The sequence below is a fragment of the Carassius auratus genome, chromosome 1 (assembly GCF_003368295.1).
Source record: "Carassius auratus strain Wakin chromosome 1, ASM336829v1, whole genome shotgun sequence".
NCBI lineage: Eukaryota > Metazoa > Chordata > Actinopteri > Cypriniformes > Cyprinidae > Carassius > Carassius auratus.
Window position 1 is genome coordinate 31,774,877 of NC_039243.1, and position 26,068 is coordinate 31,800,944.

Here is a 26,068-nt window from a genome sequence, read left to right on the forward strand (position 1 = left end):
GAAAGCGGCAGCTGTGGATGTGAATGCAGTGCACTTCCTCTCCATCAGAGGGCGACGCGCTCAATGACTTTCTTTCTTTATTAAATGTTTGATGCTATAGCACATGCACTAAGGTTTGGATGCTTTGAATCATTCCTTCAGCTGATCTAAAAACAGCAAAGACAAAACTATCATGCTTTAATTACATGCACTTTCATAACTTAAGTCTGGTAGTTATTCTACTTCCCAATGCTGTTTTAGAGACCTTTCTAAAAGGTGTGTCTGATTTATGATCAAATCAGTTAAACTGGAAATAAGGATTCCTATCAAAGTGATTAAAATGCATTCACACAGCACTGTGGTCTCAGGGACCCCAAACAAAGAGCAAAGGGCTTAATCTTTCTTGTTTTGCTGCATTAGACTGTTTCATGCATAATGAGTTCTTGACTGCATACTGTAGATGTTGAGAACGTCACAGCGGAAGCTTTGAAGGAATTTGATTTTACAGAGAAAAGAGCCTAGCCTCGCACTTCACTTCCCTCTGCTAGAGGATGCAACGTATGCTCTGTCTGTGAAGGCATGTATTATCTCTCTGTGCTCAAAGGTGCTCGAGTTTCCTGAGTTTAACAGTTGAAGTTTGGAAAAAACTCAGCAGCATTGGACTGAGCTCGGATCTCTTTCTGATGTTTCATTAAATTAAAAGAGCTAAACTCTATGCAGGTGAATCTCACGGTTGAAGAGTTCAAAGAGGTGAGTTGTTTTATTCTATATAAAACATCTTTTAATTATACTGCGCATCAGTTTTAAACTGTGAATCCGTTTTTTATATATATAATTTTACTTGCGTACATTAATCACCAATCCGAAGCTGATGTGTATAGTGTTCATTATCTATAAGGTTCTTAACCAGCTTAAATCTAAATTAATTATTTTGTAAATTGTAAATATACATTTTCACGTCTTTAAAAAAAATGTAAAATGAAACTTGTAATATTCTGGTTTCGGGTTAATATAATGTGGTTAACAAGGACTTCAATAAATTGTTCGACATTTTGATGAACAAAAATCTGTATTTTAATTATACCTTGCAATGCTTCAGAGTCTGTGAACAGCGTGTGTGTGTGTGTGTGTGTGTGTGTGAAGGGAGTTTTCTCCATCGTCCTCAAAATTTTTAATATTAATAGTATTTCTTTAACGAAACACACAAGACTTTATAAATCCTGATGTCAATAAGGATATACAGTAATTGTTTATAATCGCACATTTTCTATGTTAGGAAAGAAATAGGGTATTAAATAATATAGGCCTGCTTCTCAAGAATGTTCTGTCTGACAATGTTTCCAGTATTTTTTGTTTTTGTACCGAAAAGTGTTTTCTGACTGTATATCACTACCATTTGGTGTTTTGTGGTATTAACTGGAGCAGCTGTTTGAATCATCAGTGTACTTTCCTCTCATGACAGCCATGTTGCTATTTGGAGATCCATCTTTGAGGTTGTGTTTTGTCAAAAACGCTCTTTGCTGCATTGGCCGGTAGAGTTATAAAACACAGAAACAAGTGAGCTATCGCTTTGGTGTTAAACAGCATTTTTTACAATACTATAGCCAAAAATGTAATCGACTTTAGCTGATAACAGGGATGTTGTCAAACGGAAAAGCGATGTCTGAGGCCTGTGCTCTGTTGCATAGCAGGATATTGTGTTGATTTCACACCTTAGAATGGCGTTCTAGTATTGCTTTGGTATTTTAAAGATGTTAATTAACACAAAAATCAGGATGAGAAAAATACGGAATTCTCATGTCATTCCAAACCTGTCTTTATTCTAATTAACACACGGAATGTTTTTAGAAAGAACAAACGACATCTGACTCCATAGACTATCACTGTATGGAGCAGAATAAAAATTAAAGAGAAAAAAGTCAGGTTTGCAATGACATGAGAGTGAGTAAAAAAAAAATGAATTAATGTCTTTCTGTAAATATATGGCATATAAATCAGTGTTTTTGGATTAAAGGTGTTTTGTGATTGCATAATAGTAACTGTGTTTCTTTGTTCTTTTAATGAAGCAGGTAAAGATACAGCTGGGCGACTTCAGTCTTGAATATCATAATGAACTCCGTTCCTAAACCTTCCCTGGATTACAGAGCCGAGGAGTAACTCCACGAGACTTCAGAATGCTGTGTAGCTTGCAGTGTTTTATTCTTAGTGATTAGAAGGATGTCTTCATCGTCTGTTGGACACCACTGATATTTGTTTTCACACTCATTATTATTATCAATAACTACGACAGAAGGATGGAAGAGACCTCGGTGAAATGCGTCCTGGTTGGGGACTGTGCGGTGGGTAAAACAGCACTTCTTGTACGATTCACGTCTGAAACGTTTCCAGACAGCTACAGACCTACGATCTATGAAAACACTGGCGTCGATGTATTCATGGATGGAGTCCAGATCAGCTTGGGATTGTGGGATACAGCAGGCCATGAGACATTCCGACAAATCCGGCCCATGTCCTATCAGCAGGCGGATGTGGTTTTGCTCTGCTATTCTGTGGCAAATGCGAATTCGTTAAATAATTTGCGGCACAAGTGGATCGCTGAAGTGAGGGAACATCTCCCGAAGGTTCCTGTGCTGGTTGTTGCCACACAGACGGACCATCGTGAGATAGGCCCATATCGTGTCAACTGCACCGCGGCCTCGGAGGGCAAACAGGTGGCACAGGAGATCCGTGCCAAGGGATACCTGGAATGCTCAGCTCTCAGCAATCGTGGCGTGCAACAGGTTTTTGAGTGTGCCGTTCGGACGGCTGTTAATCGTGCACGAAGACGGACACGGTGGAGACTGATGGACCTTAACCCCTGTAAAGTCTCCTGATGCTTTTAAGAGAGCGATGTCGCTTGCTTCTCATGCATCACTAAGACACAATTGTTTCTCACACACAACACCAACTATTTCTTAACTTCTTAACACTGATATCTTGATAATGTTTACTAAAAAGACTGATTGATTGATTTTGAGTCCTCTAGAAAGGCTCTGAAATCTGACTATACATTAGACACATTACAGATATTTATTCATTAAAAAGATGTGTCCTTGTAAAATATAAAAAGACGTGCATCTTTTATTGCTACTGTAGATTGTGGCTCTTCAGGGTCATATTTCATTCTTGTGAATTGAAACGGAGCCTCTCAATCTGCCAAGGATTCACATTAGCTCATAATAATCAGATCACGTTCTGTAATCTTAATTTTAGATGCCGATTAAATTGGTTATGAATTTCTGATTTGCTGTCATTGCTTTTTGTCTGTGTTTTGTTGTCTTATTCTTAAAAGATTGATAGTCTTCACGAGGTCACTTAAAAAAAGTAGTTGTTTAAATAAAAATTTAAAAAGAGTTTAGCTCTGTGTGCAAAGCGAACCATCGGAAAATGTGTTTAAATACGTAAAACAAAAAAATTTGTGAATTTTTAAAAAAAAAGGGACTTTCAGACGTATTAATGCTAAGAATAAATATAACAGTCCCTTTGAGAAAGACCTCCTTCATATAATAGTTATTTACTGTAATATTTACTGTGTTACTAAAGCCCAAAAGAAACATTAGATGAAACATATTATTATTGAAGATGTATATTGATGAGCTAAATTTATTACTACGATAACATTTTTACAATAAATTCTGTTCCAAAACAATTCTGTTCTTTCTTTCTTTTCTTTTTTTAACTGCTGAAATTTCCTGCGGACAGTGTGGGCCCTTCTGGAGGCCCCCTGGGGGTCCCCAGACCTCAATTTGAATACGCCTTGTTAAAATTTTTTTTACTAGAGGTTATTCCATAACGTTCCATAGCAAAAACACAGTCTTTGACAAACAATCGATTTTTGAAGATACCTTATACACTGCAAAATCCTTAACATTAACTGCACAGAAAAAAATACAGAGAGAACCGAGCTGTTTCTTACCTCAAACATTCTGTTTAAATACAAAAGCATGATCGTATATGTGCATAATCTCTTCTGTCGATATGCAATGAATGCATCTGCTATCTGAGATAGTCAGCAGGTGTACGAGCGGTTTCAGAGATGTAGATTTAGGAAAGTATAGATATTACAAAATGACAAACTACTTTGAAAATTCTATAAGCATCAGATAATATGTAACACGTGATACATAATGTCTTTATTTTGACAGTACATAGGTGCAGGATGTGAAGCGAGGATGTTATATAAAGCCATTCTGAAACACTTTATTCTGAGGTTGCAGGTTGGGTTGTCAGTGAACGTGTGATGATTATGTAGACAACAGAAAAAGAGTTCACCTTGCTTGAGCTATCAGGTTTGGACATAATATAAAAGTCATATGGCTTGATGCATAGAAGACATCAGAGGGAAATGCACAGAATAGAGTTATTTCTAATATCCCTAACATGCAGCCTCTGGCATTTTGAGCCTCTGTGCTAAACGTTTCTTTGCAGCTGAATGTATTTGTAAATTGTTCTCAAACGAACACTCAGGCGAGATGTAAAAGCAAAGGAGATGTGCTCTACTACTCGCTTTATATGAAAGGAAGAGGAGAAGAAGACGTGGTTTATGGAGATGGGGTGATGTAGGCCGTGCTTTAGGAGAACTGAAGAGTTCAGACCCCGAAACCACATCCCAACAGGAGAACATCTCACTGTGCTTCGTGGCTCCACAGAAAAGTGCTCTATCTGCGTTGTGAAATACTGTGAGAATCCTGTAATAAATGTTTTGCAAACTAAGGTATTCCTGCGCTATGCAAAAATATGTTGTACTGATTCTAGAAGTCATGAGAAGAATGAAAATGAACTACATTTATACATATAGTTTTAATCAAATAAAGGTTGAGAGTAGGTGATATAGTCAACAGGACTGTACTCAAACTGCAATATGTATAAACCACAAAAGAGGAAGTGAAAGAATGATTTTATTTACTCCTCTCTTTTAATACACTGAATGTGCAAGTGAAGCAAACATGCTTAATGATTTTTTTTTGTTGTTGTTGAAAAACATTTCAGTGTTTTTTGTCCATGCAATAAAAAACAAAGGGGTCCAGTGTTACTTTGGACTTCAATAACTTAAACTGTACAGACAAAAGCTTCTTTAATAGTCTTTAACTTATTCTTTAATAGTCCGCTTTTGAAATGACATGGAAATGATGACAGGATTGTAATATTTGGGTGAACTCTACCTTTAAAGAACTAGGTTTTAAACTATAACGTGTGAACGAGAGACTGCCGAGAGATGCCTTAGTCCAAATTTGGCCAATTTACAGAGTGCTGTGGTCTGCACAACACACAAAATCAATACATGCATGCATATACACATTCGTCGTATGCGACCCTACCACATGTTCTCTTTTTTACAACAGGAAACACCTGCACTGTTCTCTTACCACACGAGCGCTCTGATACACATACACACACAATCCTCCCTTAAAGCATCAAAGCCTTGCACAATCACCTCTTTATGACAGTTAAGCCAAAACTTAAGAGATTGTGCATCATCAGATAAGCCACATGTGCATTTAAGCACCTCAGGATGCTGAAATGAGCAAAAAACATTGGCAAAAATAAGCAGGGGTGTAAAAGAAACCATCACTTGAACCTCTAGGATTTTTCCACACTTTGTGTCATCTGCCCAACAGTGAGTCAGAGAGGAAGGATTGTGTGGGACAGGGAAGATACCTCTGAAAATGATACTGAAAGAATCACCTTGATTTCAGAAAATACAAAGAGAATACCCAACCTGAGTCATTTTGAGTCATTTGATTGTGTGGTTTTATCTCTAAAGATAGTTACCTGCTCTGCCGCAGTGTAACATGAACGGAAAAATGGAAGAAGAAATGGCAATTATCTAAAACGGCTTCCTTTTGAAGCAACATCTAGCCAATACAGTCATCCCTGAGAATGATTGTCTTGACTGGAGCATTATGGGTAATGTAGTTCTGCAGCGTAATATGTCAAAGTGCACTACAGGATATGAAACGCTCCTACGCTTGAGAAAGAAAGAGAAAGATATAGACAGACGCCTCGAGAAGAACCACTTCCTGTCTTATTCCTCTCATCTCTCGTCATTTCAGACCCTACAGTCCTTGTGTGTGTGTGTGTGTGTGTGTGTGAGCTTGTATTCCTGCGTAGGCGCTGGGAAATATGAGGGGGCTGTCTGACACAATCTAAAGAAATTCGTTTGAAACATCCATAGGTGCATAGAAATATACATTATATATACTGATTCTTTACAAATGGGACAAAACATATCCCATGATTTGGCATGCTATTAAACATCTACGTGCCAAATTGACTTTTCAAATAAATAAATAGAGATTTAGAGAATTTTTAGGCATTTATGAAGTGTTCACAATATGTTGATTCAGCTTTGTCACACAAATGCATTTTTAATAAGTAATATTGGTATCTTGCAACACCAGGACTGCTTTAAAGATTGCAAAATATGATTTTTCAGCACAACTGGAATGTTATTGTATCAATATGTAACAAATATGCTTGTATTATTTTGTCTTGTCTTTGTATTTTGTCTTGTTTTTCGGTAAAATAACTAAATCTTTTAAAACAAGATTAATATGTTTGATAAGCAAAAGAGATATTCAGAGAATATATTGTGTATTATATATTCGCAGGTGGATTTTTTTTTAATGATTTAGCTAAAATAATTCCTTGGTACATAAACTAAATCTAATGTAAAATATATTTTAAAAAAAACAGTGCACTACTTTCAATGGAGTCTGATTAAATGTGTCACGTATTAGTTTATATAATTTTAATTCCTGTGCCTTATAGCCACTGAAAAAGCTCTCCAGTGAACTAATACAGGAACAATATTATTAATTCTCACTCTTTAATGAGTTTCATTTCAATGCCTGCAAAATGTATTTGTGTTGGATTTTATACCTCATGTTAATTTCTCCGTCGTCTTGATATTCATTATGTTCTTGTGTCAGCGACAGACCTTTCTTTCTTTAAACTTCATTGTGTGTCACATTCAACCCACATGACCTGTCTGCACTTCAGATCGCTCTCTCTGTGACGGAGAGGACAAACACATTCAATCACACACAGTCACAACAAACAATCCATAACCAGCATGCAGAAGATGACACATAACAAGTCTCAGCTTTTGAAAGAACAGAAGAACCCCAATATTAAACACACACTTGAATATTTCCACAGTTTCAAGAAGTGTGTGTGTGTGTGTGTGTGTGTGTGTGTGTGTGTGTGTGTGTGTGTGTGTGTGTGTGTGTGTGTGTGTGTGTGTGTGTGTTATGTGATACCTCAGCTCTTGTTCCAGAGAAACAGTCAGAATGACATTCAGGCCTTCGGTGTTGTACCTGACACACTGCTCTCAACATTCACCTCGCTATGGGACTCCTAACAACTTCTCTTTCCTCCTCTGCAGCAAGTCTCTTATGACCATGGACCGCAAATGAGCAGCAACAGCACACAATAACTGGCAGATTTTATTCGATTTTTTACCATTCTTCTAAAAAATGAAGATCATATTTCTTGTGATTCACATTAGCATGTTGCTAAATGGTAAGTCCATGCTCCTTTTAATGTTGATGCTAAAAGAATTTACATAATCAGAATTTTGCCTAGTTTTTCTGTAAAATAGATGAACAATTAATTTGTTTGATAAGCAAAATTGTGTCAAATAAGAGATTTTCTGAGAATATATCTTGAACTAACTATAAACATACATGCATATATATATATATAGTACACATACATAGTATATATATATATATATATATATATATATATATATATATATATATATATATATATATACACTACATAAGGATTATTGTTTGTATTTCTACATATGCATTATTTTAAAGCTGTATCTCTATTATTTTATTTTAAACAACTACATAATTATATTTTCCTCTGTAGTTGTTTTCTCTGCTCAGGGTCGTTTTGCTCAAAAACTGCTGAACGACCTGATGGAGAACTATTCTAACGCTTTACGGCCTGTGGAGGACACAGACAAAACCCTTAATGTGACTCTACAGATCACACTGTCACAGATCAAAGACATGGTGAGCACTAAACACGCACCTATTTAACCTCATGCTTTCACTGAATGATAACAGAATGAGGTTACAGCTACATGCATCAGAGCTTCTGCAGAAACAGTGGGTTTGAGATCACTTCTGTTGGTTGGGCATACAGTATATCTCACCAGCAATACACCCACACACTGTCCGACTGGCCTTGATGTGGCATTGCACATGTATGTTCTGATCATACTTCGGCGACTTAATGCTGAAACCACAAAGATTGCACAATTGCCCCGAACTTTTAATCTTTGAAAATGCATGCCTATTTTAAATTCACACTCATTCAGGGTGCAGAGTGCTTAAATAGCAACAGTGAACTACTAATGAATGTATCGGAAGCATTTGCTAATGGTGCCTAGCCTTTAAAAAAGCATGTTCTCACTGGTGAAGCATGCATTGCATGTTTTTGCTTTAGCACAGATTTTACATTGGACATTTTCTGCTGTTTACATAAACAATTCATTAATCAAAATGAATACACAGCCACTTTGAAGAATGCATCAGTGGAGAAAAATGATTTCTGTACAAATAAATGCGAGTTATCCATTGCAGCTATTAACTCTAGGTGTCTAGGTTGTGTGGATCCTCTTCTCATTAACCCTCTGTATCCTGTGACACTGTAAACATTATATGTGTGTATGTATAGTGTGACTAATGTATAACACTATCTACAAAGTGTGCCACTGCTGATCTTGTTTATCCTCCTTTCAAAGTGTTTATTCAGTGCATGTGTGATGAAGTAACCTACTAATAAGATTTGTGTTACTCATAATAGTTTTTAGATATTTTCTACTTATTAAAATAAGCAGAATAAGAATGTGTGTTTGTGTGTGTGTATGTGTGTCTGTGTGTGCATAGTGTAGCAATTTAAGTAAAACACTGGTTTAGCAAATTTTAACTCAATAACATCTGACTTTACACACAATCTCACAAGTTAGATTATTTGACTATTTGACTAAAACTAATGCAGAATCTTTTTTCATCTTATGCCATACCATTTATTTGCTTTACATTTTCAAACTCTAAAAATATGTGTTTATTTCCAGAAGATTTTCAGCATGGTTTCAGACACACATTCACTGTTATGCACTATTGTAATACTTCAAAACATTGTTTACCTGCGGTTACTGCACTTGTGTGGTTTTATGTCCAGTGTCTGTGGATGATGGTTATATAAGACATTGTTTATCTGCGTTCCAGAAAGATTTCCACCCTGATCAAACCCAATCAAATATTAATTTACTGAACCCAAGGAGTACTTTTAACCAATGAGATGTGATATGTAGAAGGCATTAAGTGCAGCCTAAGGGTTCAGACTTTCTTCGCTCTCATTCTTCATTGTTGTGAGAAAGTGTTTCATGTACAACGACAACAGAGCAAGACCCCGTGCGACTGAATACATGTTCTTAACAAACCATATTAGATTTTATAGTGTGGTATGATTTGGCTGGTGTGTGTCTGTAAATGACTGTTTGTGCTCGACTCTTTGTGCCAGGATGAAAGGAACCAGGTGCTGACCACATACCTCTGGGTGCGTCAGATCTGGCATGATGCTTATCTGAGCTGGGATAAAGACGAGTATGACGGACTTGAGGTCATCCGAATACCCGGCAACCTCGTTTGGAGACCAGACATCGTTCTGTATAACAAGTGAATACATATACATACAATACCGTGCATAAAACAGGAAAAAATAATGTGGAATTTAAACATTCTCATTTAGACAGCATGCTCAGATTCGATTGATAGACACAAAGAAGACTGAATTATTGCTCTCTATTTTCATTTTTTGCTCAGTGCGGATGAGGAGGACTCCTCGGGACCCCCAGACACGAATGTGGTGTTGAGGTATGATGGTGAGATCACTTGGGACTCCCCTGCCATCACTAAGAGTTCCTGTAGGGTGGACGTCTCTTATTTCCCCTTTGATAGTCAGGAGTGCAACCTGACCTTTGGCTCCTGGACCTACAATGGCAACCAGGTATATGCACTGGACAGGTGTACTGCAACTATATGCATTCTTGTTTTGCCTAAATAATAGCTTTTTATATCTGAATACACACTGTTATGACACAATGTATCAATGTAACTCACAATCTGAAGGTATGAACAGGTGCATTTGTAACACATTTGAATTCAATTAGTCAACTGTTGTTCACCCAAAAACGAAACTTCTGTCATTATTAGAAAAAACAAAACATGGATGAATATCTTTCAGCTGTTGAACGCTATCTTTAGATATTTTGAAGGATGTTGGTTAAAAAAAAAAGTATGCATCTATTTCAGACACAGAATGAAAAATAAAATGCGACTTTTCCCCTTAACAAGTCTGACTATTTTTCTCACGACTGTCTTTTTTCTCAGAATTGGATTCATAATTTGCAAGTTCATATCTCAAAATTCTGAGAAAAGAAGTCAAATTTGAGATATAAACTTGCACGTGCAAGATAAACATTTTCTCACAACTGAGAGTTTATATCACCCAATTCTGAGAAATAAAATTCTGAATTGTGAGAAAAAAAGTCACAATTAAAAATGTTTTGTTCGGTGGCTTCCATAAGGGTGAATTACTAATGGCAGAAATGTAATTTGTGGGTGAACTACAGAAACCCAACATCAACAGATTATGAAGTGAAATCAGAATATATACAAACACAAAGCAAGGAAGAATATTAACAATTGTATAAAACAAGTCTTCATGCATGGGAACCTCATTTCAACTGCTCATAAAAAGCATACAAAGAAACTGAACCTTTAAAGAAGAAAAATATATTTGCATATAAAAGAGAGAGTTTTCCCGTACTCAAAGTCCCATCATGTCCACTGTAACCCCAGGTGGACATCGCTATGGGCATGGAGGGTGGAGACCTTTCAGACTTTGTGGAAAATGTGGAATGGGAGTGTCATGGCATGCCAGCCGTTAAGAACGTCATAATGTACGGCTGCTGCTCGGACCCATACCCTGACATAACATACACAGTCCTGCTCAAGCGGCGTTCTTCCTTCTACATCTTCAACCTCCTCCTGCCGTGTTTCCTCATCTCTTTCCTGGCTCCGCTGGGCTTCTACCTGCCAGCTGATTCTGGGGAGAAGGTCTCGCTGGGGGTGACGGTGCTGCTGGCTCTGACTGTGTTTCAGCTGATGGTGGCTGAGAGTATGCCGCCTTCAGAAAGCGTTCCTCTAATTGGTGAGTTTACAGTAGAGCAGAACAGTTCATTTTAATTGCTCTCTGGCTGTAGACACAAAAGTGATAACCATATGTCACTATAGTGGCTCTGTTGGCCCTCTAGTGGAAGTTGCTATAACTATCAACTCGTCTGTGAAGTGAAACAAGAGTATTTAGTAAGTGCTACTAGGTAGCAACTAATAACATGTAATCTGGATTACGTAATCAGATTAAAAAAATTAAGTGCTTGCGATTAGATCATATTACATTTTGAAACACTCACAATGCAACTACAGTTACTTTGTATTACATATTACAATTGCATTACGTTGCAAACACATTAAACTGCTCAAATTCACGTTATTTCTAAAATGTTGGTTAGACTTTTTGCATTGTTATGATTTGATTTATAAGCATTTCTTAAAAAAATAAATAAATAAAAATTCATGAACCCCAGTTTGGGAAACCTTGACGTAATGTGATGTAATGTTTAATGCATTTAATGTTGTAACAAACAGAATATATTTTCTTTCTATGATTCTTTTTTTTTTATCAATATGGTACAATATTATCCTATTTCAAACTATGTTATAAGCAAGTTAGGTCAAAAGAAATCTAAAAGTAATCGGATTATATTACCTAAAATGTGTAATGTAATAAGTAACCAAAATAAATTAATGTAACTACCCAGCACTGTCAATATGATTTAATATGACTCTCCATTGGAAATTGATTGTATGATTATATTTATATATATTTATATAAATATATAATAATGCAAAATCATGCAAAAAAAAAAAAAGCTATATTGTCATTGAAAAGTGGATATACAGACAGTACTTTTCGAGTGCATATGATTGTCAGGCTCAACCTCTGATTGTGTGATCGTATAGCCTCTTTACTATCTATCCCTTCTTTGTGTCTTTCCTGTAGGAAAATACTACATTGCAACTATGACCATGATAACAGCCTCTACCTCTTTGACTATCTTTATCATGAATATACACTTCTGTGGAGCGGAAGCCAAACCTGTGCCCCATTGGGCCAAAGTCCTGATAATAGACTACATGTCAAAGATCTTCTTTGTGTATGAGGTAGGAGAGAACTGCACCACAGCGGAAAGCGACCAAGGCCCGTTGTTCCCTGAAGACCCACTGACTAGCTTGGAGAGAGACGGGTATTTAGACAAAGGATTTTATAGAGACTGTCACCATGATGAGAGCAACCAAAGGCAGTTTAACGGCTTCAGCCACAGAGATCACCGGCGTGGGAATGGGTACCGTCAAAACAACAGTGCCCATCGGCATCATAGGCCTGACCAGCAAAGGAGGACGCGCTCATCTTCAAATTCCCCTGTCCGACATCCAAAATACACACACTACATTGGTCGAGATGGAAGCGAAAAGCTCCCGCTAACAAGCCAGGAGAAACTCAAAGATAGCGAAATCTCTATTCCGGAAAAACTTAATGGATACACCTATGATCCCGGGAATGGCTATCTCAGTGGAGTCGCCTATCAACACGATAATAGCTACGGCAAACCCTTTGGAGCAGATGGTTACAATAAGACCACCAGTGGCCCAGGATCTGTATGCGCCTGTGGCCAACATCAGAAAGTGGTGCGAAACATTGAGTACATAGCTAACTGTTTCAGAGAGCAGAGGGGACACCAGGCCAAAGGGGCCGAGTGGAAGAAGGTAGCCAAGGTGATGGACAGATTCTTCATGTGGGTGTTTTTCATCATGGTCTTCCTCATGAGTATCCTTGTCATGGCCAAGGCAACCTAGAGCCGTTTACACCTTAACTCTTTCCCCACCAGCGTTTTTTTTTTTTTTAAGTTGTCAGCCACCCACATCAATTTTGATCATTTTTGCAAAAATGTCATGGCCCCCAGAATATTTTCTTTTTTGAATATCTGAACATGCAAAATGTCACAAGAAAGAATAGAGCCTTTGCTTTGAACAAGCAAAAAAAAGTTTAATTGTAGCTTCATGCATCCTTTTTTTTATCAGCACCTTTCATCAAAAAGCAACTTTTTTTTTTACAAAAAGCTGATTATTAAAAAAAAATTTCGTCAGGAATTCAGATAGATGTTTAAAACATAGATGGAGCAGAAAGCTTCCATCAACACACAACCGAAGCTTCACAGCCGTGAAACACTTCCTAGATTAACATTTAATTCGGTAACATTAGGCAGTTTTGATTTAAACGCCATTTAATGATTGATGATCATGTTTTTTACATATGCAATTGTTGTTTCTGGTTCTTCTTCACCATGTTTTGATTCAGGGATTTTTTCAGAAGATGTGTAATAGCGCCTCCTACTGTATAACAGTGAAAACATGGCAAGCCAGAAAATTCCATCAATGGCGGGGAAAGAGTTAAAGAAGCAATCAATCGATTACATATTTGGTAACACTATATGTGTCAAAAGAACAGTTAGTTACTGATTCTTACATATTTTTTCAAACAGTAATTCCTATAATCCTGTATTTGTTGGCAAATTGGTTCATGTTCTACATTCAGCTTAATATGTGGTCTACAGTTACTGCACGACTCTCTCACTTTCTTCATTGTTTAATTTGTTCTTTCCACTGAAGAAGATTCCCTGGTTGTAACAGTTAAATAAATGGCATTAATATTTCAGGCGTAGACTTGTTCCCACATGTGTATGTGTAGAGTAACACAATCTTTGTCTGGTACGGACACACATTAATAATGCACAATTAACCCTGCACATGCACATGGACAGACATCCACACTAATGCACATTAAAAATGCATAAATAGACCAGTCTAGAATGTCGACCACACATAAATACAGTGCAAAACTTGAACAGTGCTAACATATTATCTCATCACAGAAATATATTTTCTTGTAGTAACTAATTTCTTTGATGTGCTGTAAAGTGAGTAAAAATAAACACTGTCACCTCAGACTGCCTACTAAAACCTGATTATATGGAGACATATCAATTAATTCACCTGGGTAAGTACTAAACCAAGCCTTGAAAACTAAAAAAGTACTAAAAAAGCATGAAAACGAACAGCTAAAATCTTGATTGATGCAAAGACTTGAACAGGTGCTGGCCTTGACCTCTGTCTTCTTATTACGCCGTAACATAAGGAAAATAGTTTTTCTGGGTCAAAGACATACTCATTTCAACTGAGAGTATCTCAACAGCCATTTATGAGCACTTTATTTATTCTAATCACACATTGATCTAAACTCACAGTATGTGTAGTCTCCAGACTAACAGCATCCCAGACACCAATATTTGAACAAATCCTAAATAATGAATCAATGTCTTGCCATCTGAGATTGCAGTGTGGAGATAAATGTCAGAATCATTACATTTCTGTAATATTACAGCACACTTTGAGTGTATATTACTGTTAATTGTTTGCTTGACAAACATTTTAGAATATTAATTTATTGATCTAAAGACTATTTATATATTATCTATATTTATTTTTGCATTTTTCATGAACGAGGCATTGATTTGAAATAATCAACCTGGAATTTCTTGCACAGTCAATGCAGCCCGGCAATGACAAACCATTTACAATTTTAGCAAGTTGTGATGTAAGTTTTATATAGTTTTTTTTTTTTTTTGCCAATATACTCTGAGCATGGTAGTAGTCAGCTATCGATACAAAAGCAGAAAAGTTGGTGTAGATAGGATTGGAATAAATGCACGTGCAGGTAAGTTCTTGAACATTTCAACTGGTGCTCTGAGAAAACCTGCAATAAATAAATAAATAGAAAAGTTCAAAAACAGGCGTACCCATTACAAAATATCTCATCTGGTATCAGGTATTACAATGTGTCAGTCCAGGTTCAATTTAAGTTGACTCAGTCAACAGCATTTGTGGCATATTATTGCCAAAAAAAAAGATTTCCAATTGCTTCTATGAATATATATTTAATATGGCATTTCATGAGAAATCCAGTGACTTTGTCATATTTTCATTTCATTGTTATTTTATTGGAAGATAAATGAAATAAATAAATAAAATATGAAATACCCGTGCATTTCAATAACAGTTTATGCTTTGTATATATTCTCAGCCTGAGTACATGCACATTCAGGACAGATGTGCTTACTGACAGTATAACGCACACAAAACTGTCAAGAGCTTATATGCAAACTATATCTCCACTTGCCATGGCTGTGCGCTGCTGCTTTGAAAAAGCATTCTGGAATTTCTTCTTAAAAGTAGCCCACCATGGATGACCCAGATGGGACTTGAACCCACAATCTCCAGCTCCGGAGGCTGACGCCTTATCCATTAGGCCACTGGGCCACATATACCGAGAGATTAATGCAAGAAATATGGTAATTCCACCTTTCTGTACCTATGGCTATGCTGTTTTGAAAGAAGCATCCTGGAATTTCTTCCCAAAAGCAAAGCAAGTGGGACTTGAACCCACAACACCAAACACTGAAAAATGACATCTTACTCATAAGTCAAAATCCCAAGTATAGGAGGTTGACGCCTTATCCATTAGACCACTGTTCCACTTCAAAGAGTGCTTTGTGTTGTCTTAACCTGAGAGAGCACATGCACCATCAGTCCAATAGGATTCTTCATGGCTGTGCTGCATTGACAGAATCATCCTGGGATTTCTTTCACAGCCAACTTAAAGATAACTCACCAAAGACAACACACAGTAGCCAACTCCAGAGGATAAAGCACTGTCTTTGCGCGTCCATGCACGGTCAGGCCAAATGTGTATTCTGACAGTCTGATGCACACAAAACTACCAGAGTTAAACAAATTTACATTTCCAATTGCAATGCCGCATTGATAGAAGCATACAGGAATTTCTTGCAAAGCCAAGTAACCAAAGGAAACGAGATGGGATTTGAAACCCTAACCCCAGCTCTGAAGACTAACATCTTATCCATTAGGCCACTCTAATAGTCTTAACATGAGAAAGCAGATGCACCATCAGTGTGTGTGCACTTTGGATGGGTTAAACGCAGAGCATGAATTCAGCCTTGGCTGTATGTCATGTCACTTTGTCTTCCAGTAGAATTCATGATGGCTATGCTAAAGTGATAGAATCATCCTGCATTTTCTTTCAAAGCCATCTTGAAGATAAATCACCAAATATGATCCAGGTGGGAATTTAACCCAAAAACCCCAGCTCTGAGAGCTGATGCCTTATCCATTAGGCCAAATGTAAATACAAGTTTGCATTATCTTAGCCTGAGAGAGAGCACATGCGCCATCAGGTCTGAAGGATTCTTAATGGCTAAGCTGCATTAATAACACATTCCAAACATATTATCTGAAAAATCTGCATTGTGCCCATAAAGATTTTTTTTAATGGGCTTTTACATTTTCAGCTTATGAGCACATGTACTCTTTGGGGAAAAAGTAAGTGTCAAGCATTGTTGTTTGTTTCCCCAGTTTTTTATTTTTAATGTAGGCCTATCTCTACAGTAATTTTTTATTTTTATTGAAGGGGTATGGTTAGGGTTAGGTTGTGTAGTTATAATTACAATACAATAGGTCTGTCTTTGATGTTAAATTAATTTATTACATATTTTTGATATTTCATACTTCAAAAGGTTTTAAAACATTATGGGTTTTCCTCAAAAAATGCATGTTTGCTGTACTGTTACTGCAATGCCTTACTCTTTAAATAGGCGGAAACAACTGTTAAATCGATTTTTTTTTCAAGGAATTACAGTTCCTACAGTTACTAAATTACGACAGAAATAAAAAGAGTAGATGTCACTACGACCCAACAGTGGAAGAGTTGCTGGTGTTCAGTAGGTGGCGGTAATGACCCAAAGTTGTGAGCGGCCGTTAAACACGAAGAAGAAGAATCTCCAATCAGCGAGCGACTCTTCTCAGTTTGAACGCGAAGCGGTTTGTTGTAATGGTGATCAGTTCTGTTCATATTTGACATTCATACAGTTATTAATGATCCCGAGAAGAGCTCTGCATGTCAATAACACGCTGTAGAGGTACAATCAGTTGGCATCATATTAACGCTTTTCATTTTTTAAAACATGCGCATCGTAGTGCAGATGTTTCCTGTAACGTTACAAAAGTTAGCGTTTAGCTTTTAGCGTTTTATCTCGATAATGAAGTTATCATTTCGACTTTTAAAATTTCACTAACATTTTTTTTAATTTAATTTACATTGTTATTTTCAGTAACCGAAAACAGTTTGTTCTCCAAATGTGTATATTTGAAACCGTTTGGTGTTTAGTTCAAGTTCATCGTTAGCTCGTGTTGATTTTTAGCGCCTGGGGTTAGGTTTAGGATGTTTGTTTTGGTATTAGCATACAAACTTTTTCAGGGGATCCTGAATTAATGATCACTTTCAGCTACACTCATCTAGAAGATTAATATTACGAATAAGCCTAAACCATCTAGGCATCTCAGTTAAATAATGCCACTTTATTTTTGTTTACATGAAGAGATTTTTAGATTATCTCCTCTTTTTTTTATTTATTACATGGACAATGCATATTAATAAAAAATTCTGTCAATATGCCAGGTTTAATTTGTTAACATTAGTTTTACAGCCTTTGTTTAATAAACTTTTCATGTTTATATTAGTTTACAGTGCATTGATTATTCTGAACTGATCTTTAAGTATTAGTAAATATTGAAATTAATAGTATCTAAAGTATTGTTCGTTATTAGTACGTGCTAACTTAAAAATGAAACCTTGTTGTAAAGTGTAACTAACATTAGAAATAAACTGTTACTAATAAAACAAAGGAATTATACTTATTTCACAACATTGCATTTTGAAGTTCCTTTTTTTTCCACATTTGAAAACATGATCTTGCCTTTACGTTTATTTTATAATAATTGTTTAATTCTACTCTGTGTGTAGTAAAGCTCCAAGATGAATGCAAGAGGAAGAAATGGGCCGTTGTTTATCAAGACGTACAGTAAAAGAATGCGAAAGGTGGAGCCGTGGTTCTCTCCTGACCTGAAGAAAGCAGCTTTCTCGTTTTCAAGCACACTTTCATCCGATCAGTCCATAACAGAGACCACACAACCCAAGAAACGGTAAAACACACATGCATGCATTTAATCCTTAACTGTGGTTTAAATTTTCTATAGGGAAGCTGATATTGTCAGTGACAGTTCATTTGTCTGTGAATAGGAGAATAAGAGAAAGAGCCTCCCGTCCTGCCAAGAGCAAAGGCATGACTGCTATAAAAGAGAACGAGGAAAACTACGCACCATCCTCATTGTTCAGGTCTGGACTGTGGCAAAACAACACAGTAGAACACACAGTTCACTAACATTGTGCAGAACAGATGAAATATCCACAGAGAATACATTAAACTTGCTTGAATATTGGCTGTGTATTAGTGGCTTATTCTGCATGAGCATATTTTAGATCCTTTAATCCATCCCATACCGAAATTTAACAACTACCTTACTAACTATAAATAAGCAGTAATTACGAATTTGAGTCTAAAGTCTTATATAACAGTTAGTTAACAGTGTTTACCTTCACTGTACCGTATGGCTTTGTTTCTGCAGAAAGAAGACAAATGCAAAACCATCAGTAAGGACTACAGCTGTGAGGAAGACTCGAACGGCTAAAACAAATAAACAAATCATTCTCAGCAGCAGTGAAAATGAGGATGACTCCTGTATGATAAAGAATAGAATTCGTCCGAAAACGTCTGCTGGTGAATGTGCTGGGTGAGGCTTGTTATACATTTAGTTTAAAAAATCACTGCTACTTGATTTCGCATGAGTGAAATATTGTTTTGTATCTGTGTAGTGCTGAGAAAGTGTTCGGCGCTCAATGTTTGCCTAAGTTCGTCACACATCGCAGAAGACCACCGGCACCCATCCAAACCAAGCCGATCGTAAGTAACAGTCTGCTAGGGGGGTTCTTGGTTTCTATTGGATTGTCATTAAAACATATTTTTCTTTCCCTCTAGTCTGTTGATGATTCCTTAGAAGACTTCCTTCCTCAATTCCCCCAAAACAAACGGAAGCCGCTTCACATTGGCTCCAATAATCACGCTGCTCTCAAGAACCGCGTGGCTCTGGCTGAGGTCTCGTTCAATGACAGCGATGACCAGCAGCTCCCAAGTAAACGTCCTCTGCTGTCGAGCACACCTTCTCTGGTCTGCAGACGGCTCCAAACCTTACCAGAGCCCTCCATCAGTGAGATCTCCTCCCTCAGCTTTGATGAACTTCACCAGCCTGCAGAAAACAACTACAGCCTTCATAATCTGAAGAATATGAAAGCGTGTGACAACAGAAGTCATCAGCTCACAAACCCAGGCATATCCTCCGGAGAGAGAGTGATGGAGCAGAGGGATGCAGTTGTGGAAGAGAGAGCTGGGGATGGAGAGAGGGATAAAAAAGGAAATCCTGGATGCGTTTCAAGACAGTCACATCTAGAATCTTTAGCAGATGAGTTAAAGAAGAGGTGAGTAATGCCTCTTTATTCACAAAGTGAAAACTCTTACACTTGTGATTTATGATTATTAATTTTTTATTATTATTAGAAGAGATTTTTTTTGGCCGAAAACGTTTACATGACCAGTCAAAAGTTTGGAAACCTGTGTGTAATGACATTTCCAGCTTGAATGGTTATAAACAGTGCCACAGACTTAAGGTTGGTCTTTTTTCAAAACAGACTCTTGGCAGGTTATTGTAGAAGTGAAAAAGTTATAATGATTATATAACAAAAAAGTTATGTTTATGAAAATATTTAAAAAAAAAATATTTTATATAAGATTCATATTTTACAAAACATGTTTTACTCTAAAACTGCTAGAAAATCTTAATTCTGAACAAGTTATATTCCAAATTTGAGGTTGATATCTCAAAAAATGAGCTTTCAGTGAGTTTGTTTGGGCGCAGTACCAATGTTCTCCACTAAATGAGCATCCAACCCCATTACTGACCATTTAAGGGCGCCTTCATTTGCATAAATGGTTTAAGTGACCCGAAACATCTTTTTACATAATTTTCTCAATATTTATAAAGTAGACATCACATTCAGAAGTATTAAGGCTCAGTATGGCAGTATTTGATTTCAATTCAACCTCAAAAAACACATGCTACGAGAACCCTGGTTAATGCATCCAAAAAGGATAATCTATTGTTTTTTTATATATCCAAAACACTTTTAGACCCTTTTAAAAAAAAAAAATAGAATGGATGTTATCTTTTGAACACTCTTCTTGAAAATGAATAAAGATTTTTTCATGATTTTCCATGATTTCAGGTCAGAAGGTCAGAACGCACTCTCTGACTCTGATGAGATCTCTTCTTGCATATTAATAAATTACAGTTGGTCTTTAAAATATTTAAAAAGAATGAATATTTAAATAAGTTCCCGTTGTTTTGTTTGATATATAGGTGTCGCACTGTGGATGTAGCCGTAAATCTAAAAAAAATAGACGTCTCGGATCATCTGTTGGTGCAAAGCTGCGTCAGGGAACGAGAAAAGAAAATCTCCTCTGATTGTTTGCAGTCGTCTGTGGCAGCAAACAGCCAAACCTATATAACTGTATCATCCAGCTGCTCCTCTCTATCCAAACCATCACTCTACCTCTCCTCAAAGTCTCCGTCCACTTCCCCTTTTGCTGGAGCTGTTTGTTCAAAGCAGTCTCTTATTGGGCGTCTTAAGGCTGAATGTCTGTTATCTTCCCTCGCTGTCAGCGTTCCCCGTCTGGACTTGGATGCGTATCCTTCTGTCCACCAGAGGGCAGCAGAAGCGCCCTGCCACAGGGACAGTGCATCCTCTCCACCTCTCAAAGAGACGGGGAACGTCATCCCAACCAGCTCCCAGACTCCCAGAAACCCTGAAGGAGATGTTCAACACTCGTCTGCATCATCCCGACCCCCTCCGGTCTCTCCGTCTGCCTCTGCAGCTTATAGCAAAACACGTCCTCCTGCTGTGCCTAAAGAACGCACTGGGTCTGGTACTGGCACCGGCCGCAAAGTTTGTGTGAGTGGACTTAATGTCAGCCGCTGGTCAAAGAGGGGCGCTGGAGAATTCAATGAAAAGCGGAGGAAAAAGGACGGACGGATAAAGACGGTGTCAGGAGACTGGGGCAGCATGTCTTCTGTAGGGGTCAGTTGTCACTGTCATACACTCCTGTGCTCATTTTACTGTAGCTAATAGTCACTTACACTCTTTGACAAGTAGATGAAGGTTTTTTTTTTTTTTTTTTTTTATATATATATATATATATGGTTTTTACGTTTTACAATTTGTTTTTTTGAGATGCACATTTCAGATATCTATTACGAAATGTATGCATGGGTCAAGGCACATTAATTATTAGTTAAGCAGGTAGTATATTATATATTTTTGTTTACTTTAGGCGATTTCCAACCTTAAATTCTGAGGATTTTTTTTTTTTTTTTTGCTAAATGCCACTTAGTTGTTGTAACTGATTGAATTGGAGTTAAATGGAAGGATTGAATGTTTAATCCGCTTGCTTGTCTTCTCTGTGTGTTCATGCAGGACTCAGCATGTGGCTGGCTGCAGGGCACCAGTGGGATCGGTCTGGCTGTAACGCCTCTCAGGATGGAGCAAATGAATCTGTCTTCCATTCTGACCAACTTTACTCCCGACACACTCACGACACACTCCTGGGGCCGACTAAAGGCAGCACTGTCCCTGCATAAGAAGAAGACTGGTATGTGTCTGCAGCAGACCGGATAAGCCAGTAGTCTACGATTCATACACCAAACTACTCTTCGTTTGCATATCTAAGAGCTAAAGGGGCATTTGACATGTTAAATGACAGCTGGCCAGCATTTAGTGCCACCTTTGTTTTGATAGCGCTCTCCTTCTGACAACTTAAAAGCATGTAAAATGGTCTTCAGTGCTTGTCACTTTTCCTAAAAGCTCTCGTTATGTATAAACACCTGAATGTGTGTGTGTGTGTGTCCCACAGCATTTGCCACCCCTCGCCGCTTGGTTCAGGCTCATCTGAAGTCCCCAGGTGCTGTATTTCCACCTGACCACAGTCTAGACCTGTTTGCTTCCCCTTTCTGTACACCGTCCAGATTCCCAGCTTCACGCTTGCTCCGCTCCACCATCAACACCCCCATGGTAAAGACTACACTCAACACTAATGAACAGGTTTTTTGCTAAAGGTCTAGTTTAACTCGAGGAGGTTTGGGATCAGTAAGATTTATAATGTTTTTCTCTCTCTCTTATGGTCATCAAATCAGGAAAAAAAAATACAGAAAAAAACAGTAATATTGTGAAAATATTATTACAATTTAAAATATAGTTTTTGTATTGTAATGCACTTTAAAAAATAATTTATTTCTGTCTTGTGTCACATGATCTTCAGAAATCATTCTGATTTATTATCAGTGTTGGAAACAGATGTGCTGCTTAATATACATACACATACAGACATACTTTTGGAACCTTTGATGCTTTTTTTCTGGATTCTAATATAAATTAAAAAAAAAGAACAGCATTTATTCAGAATAGAAATATTTTGTAACAATTTAAGTCTGCACTGACTTTTTTTTTTTTTTTTTTTTTAAATCAATTTAACACCTCTTTGCTGAATAAAAATATTTTCCCCAAACGTTTGAAAGCTTTTGTTACAAAAGATTTCTATTTGATATAAATACTGTTCTTTTTAAATTAAATTAATGTCTTCAATAAAATGTTATTGTAATATGTGACCCTGGAGCACAAAAGCAGTCTTGAATCTCTGGGGTGTATTTGTAGCAATAGCCAAAAATACATTTTAAGGGTCAAAATTATCGACCCATTCTTTTATGCCGAAAATCATTAGGATATTAAGTAAAGATCATGTTCCATGAAGATAGTTTATAAATGTTCTACTGTTTATATATCAAAACTTAATTTTTGATTAGTAATTTGCTTTTTTTAAGAACTTCATTTGGACAACTTTAAAGATGATTTTCTCAATATTTAGATTTTTTTTTTTGCTCTCTCAGATTCCAGATTTTCAAATAGTTGCATCTCAGACAAATATTGTCCTCCCAACAAACCACACATCAATGAAAAGATGATTTATTCCGCTTTAAGTTGATGTATACATCTCAATCTAAAGGTCAAGGGTCACATGTGGTAATACATCTAACAGAACTAGAGATGATTCTTATCTCTTTGTTCCAGATTTCATTACAGATCATCTCAATGATTTCTCTTTGTCTCTATTCTCCTTTTTTTTGACCGTCCTCCCTTGTCTGTGGTCTAGGCTTCGTATGATGAAGATATCAGTGATGCAGAAAAAGTGTATCAGGAATGCCATCAGAGCGGCCCACTTTCCTTCAGTGACTGCATCCCTCCGGCTCGCATGAAGCTCTGCAGCAAGATCGGAGAAGGGACGTTTGGAGAGGTCTTCTCCACCATCAACGATTCCAACAAGACCGTTGCTCTCAAAGTATGTGCACGTGATAACTGCTGTCGGACACATCCCAGACACTCGTAGTATTTACCTGTTTATCTTTATCTATAGATCATCCCAGTAGAAGGCAGTCAGCAGGTCAATGGTGAACAACAGAAAACCTTCGGCGAAATCCTCCATGAAATCATCATTTCCAAGTAGGATGTCTTGCATAGTTTAGGAAAATCTGAACGTAATGGTGTGTAGATATTCAAACGCATCTTTAAATGTTATTACAGAGAGCTGAGCTGTCTTAACATGAAGGAGATCAACAAGACAGACGGTTTCATTGGACTCAACAAGTATGCCTTCTTTACTTCTCTGCTAGCTTGAATATAAAATGAGGAGATTTGTGTGGGGTAGAGTTATAAGTGATTTTTCTTTTGTGAGTGAACTATTCCTTTATCTTTTAGTCTTCATTGTGTTCGTGGATGTTATCCGGACGCTCTGCTCAAAGCCTGGGACAAGTTTGACCGTCAGAAGGGATCTGAGAACGACAGACCTGGTAAGAATTGATATGCCTTTTAATTGTATTATGATATTTAATGTCTATAAATGTAGTACTCATTCTATGGCACAGATTTCTTTGATGACGAGCAGCTGTTTTTAATCCTGGAGTTTGAGTTTGGAGGGAGTGATCTAGAGAACATGAACGGAAAGGTACCTCGAGCGCACTTTTAATTTGTAAACCGTTTGGACTTTTTTTTTTTTTTTAGGTGAACTGTTCCTTTAGAAGTCACTGTAATATCTAAAGCTGTTTATTAGAAGTGTGGTTTTCTTATACTTTGAGCTCTAGCGTTTAAAGAGTTTATGTGTGTGTACCGTCGCAGCTGTCTTCCCTGGTCCAGGCCAAGAGCGTTCTTCATCAAGTCACTGCCGCTTTGGCTGTAGCCGAGCAAGCGCTGAGCTTTGAACACAGGTGAGGTGTTGTAAATGTACCTCATGTGTAAACCCTCTGTCTGTCTGTCTGTCAGTGTAAGCTGATGTTAGCGTTGTGTGCTGGGGTTTCAGAGATCTTCACTGGGGAAACATCCTGGTGAAGGACGTCAAGCACAAGCACAATGAGTTCATCCTAAATGGAACGGTCCATTCCATCGAGACACGGGGGGTTCACGTCAACATCATCGACTACTCGCTCTCACGCCTGGAGATCGGTCAGTCTCGGCAAACTCCAAATCTTTTTGCTGCAACTAGTTTGTTGTCCCATGTTCCCACGTTTAATAATTATATTAGAGATTATTTTCAGGTCCTTCCTTGACTTTCTCAATTGAGATCTAACAACTCAAGTCCTGGTTTCACAGACAGGGCTTAGACTAAGCCAGGATAAGACCATCCTTTAAGTAGTTTTTCTTAAACATGCCTTAGAAAACAAACCACTGGTGTGCATCTTGAGCCAAAACACTGATGTAAGTTAAGATCAATCAGTGCAAGTTTCTTTCAGATTGACACAGCTCAGACTTTTCAGCATTTTAGTCTGAGCCCAGGCTTAAGCCTCGTCTGTGAAACCATACAACATTACAGTACTGACAGTCTGTAGAATTAATTATAGCAAACTTTAATTTCTTGAATTTCTTATAAAAGTTGTTGATTTGCATTTTTGAAACTACTTATCAATATTTGGTCCAAAACTAGCTAAGCTCACTCATTTTCATCCAGCTTTTCTATTCTTACAATGAACAGTGAACTTTTATTTTCCCCTTCATGTTTACAAATGTTAAAAATTGACAGTTGTCCTTTTAAAAGTTTATTTTAGGTTAAATTTGCAACCTTGTTTCCATTATTTGTTCAAATTAACGTTACTTTTACAATCAATCACAGTGATACAAATAAAAAGGATAATTCTCAGAATGTTTGAAACCTCTTGTCTGTGTCTCTCTCTCAGATGGACTGACGGTGTCATGTGATATCTCTAATGATGAGGAGCTGTTTATGGGTCAGGGAGATTATCAGTTTGAAATCTACCGTCTAATGAAGAAAGAAAACAAGTATGTCCTTCAGCCTCAGACAATGTTATTTAAAGTCTTTCATTCTAAACCATTGATTCTCATCTCTCTCTCTCTCTCTCTCTCTTAGTAACTGCTGGTCCACGTATAATCCTCATTCCAACGTGTTGTGGCTACACTATCTAGCTGAGAAGCTGTTAAACATGAAATACAAGAACAAAGGCCAGACCAGCCAGCAGAAGACGCTGAAGAACGCCCTCACATCTTTCCAGTCGGAGATTCTTAGTTTTCCTTCGGCTACAGAAGCTCTTATGAACTGCAGGCTCTTTCAGTGAATTTTTTTTTATTTTTATTAACATAAACGATAGACCTGTATATTTAGAATTACCAGTCCAGGGCAAGGAGCGATATTCTAAAGTTCTGTAAAAAAAAAATATATAAAATAAAATCATGCCATTTATAAAAAAAAAGAAAATTGTAATTT

General features: G+C 37.2%; 3 protein-coding genes and 1 non-coding gene across 7 annotated transcripts; 3 read left to right on the forward strand and 1 right to left on the reverse strand.

The window, feature by feature from the left end:
* Positions 1 to 519: 519 nt before the first annotated feature.
* LOC113107725 (rho-related GTP-binding protein RhoH) lies at positions 520 to 3,261 on the forward strand. 2 transcript variants are annotated; one of them, XM_026270418.1, is made up of 2 exons: positions 520 to 729; positions 2,046 to 3,261. In XM_026270418.1, exon 2 carries the CDS (start codon positions 2,274 to 2,276, stop codon positions 2,850 to 2,852), a length of 579 nt encoding a protein of 192 aa, XP_026126203.1. In that variant the 5' UTR covers positions 520 to 729; positions 2,046 to 2,273; the 3' UTR covers positions 2,853 to 3,261. The 2 variants fall into 2 exon arrangements, with proteins under 2 accessions (XP_026126203.1, XP_026126208.1); XM_026270423.1 differs by having other exon boundaries at positions 2,049 to 3,261.
* Positions 3,262 to 7,496: 4,235 nt separating this feature from the next.
* LOC113082186 (neuronal acetylcholine receptor subunit alpha-9-like) lies at positions 7,497 to 13,113 on the forward strand. Its single transcript, XM_026254173.1, has 6 exons — positions 7,497 to 7,542; positions 7,903 to 8,048; positions 9,565 to 9,719; positions 9,867 to 10,050; positions 10,905 to 11,256; positions 12,169 to 13,113. Exons 1-6 carry the CDS (start codon positions 7,497 to 7,499, stop codon positions 13,020 to 13,022), a joined length of 1,737 nt encoding a protein of 578 aa, XP_026109958.1. The 3' UTR covers positions 13,023 to 13,113.
* A 2,356-nt stretch (positions 13,114 to 15,469) lies between these two features.
* trnar-ccg (transfer RNA arginine (anticodon CCG)) lies at positions 15,470 to 15,542 on the reverse strand. Its single transcript has one exon. It is a non-coding gene; the product is annotated as a tRNA-Arg (tRNA).
* Positions 15,543 to 17,074: 1,532 nt separating this feature from the next.
* On the forward strand, positions 17,075 to 26,056 carry LOC113107747 (uncharacterized). 3 transcript variants are annotated; one of them, XM_026270445.1, is made up of 18 exons: positions 17,075 to 17,218; positions 18,103 to 18,281; positions 18,379 to 18,474; positions 18,765 to 18,929; positions 19,012 to 19,099; positions 19,175 to 19,671; positions 20,610 to 21,327; positions 21,724 to 21,898; positions 22,160 to 22,317; positions 23,453 to 23,638; positions 23,714 to 23,799; positions 23,881 to 23,943; positions 24,055 to 24,146; positions 24,222 to 24,301; positions 24,472 to 24,560; positions 24,653 to 24,795; positions 25,524 to 25,626; positions 25,715 to 26,056. In XM_026270445.1, the coding sequence occupies exons 2-18, from the start codon at positions 18,115 to 18,117 to the stop codon at positions 25,917 to 25,919; spliced, it is 3,111 nt and encodes a 1,036-aa protein (XP_026126230.1). In that variant the 5' UTR covers positions 17,075 to 17,218; positions 18,103 to 18,114; the 3' UTR covers positions 25,920 to 26,056. The 3 variants fall into 3 exon arrangements, with proteins under 3 accessions (XP_026126230.1, XP_026126239.1, XP_026126246.1); XM_026270454.1 differs by having other exon boundaries at positions 17,080 to 17,218; positions 18,108 to 18,281; XM_026270461.1 differs by having other exon boundaries at positions 17,094 to 17,133.
* The last annotated feature ends 12 nt before the right edge of the window (positions 26,057 to 26,068 follow it).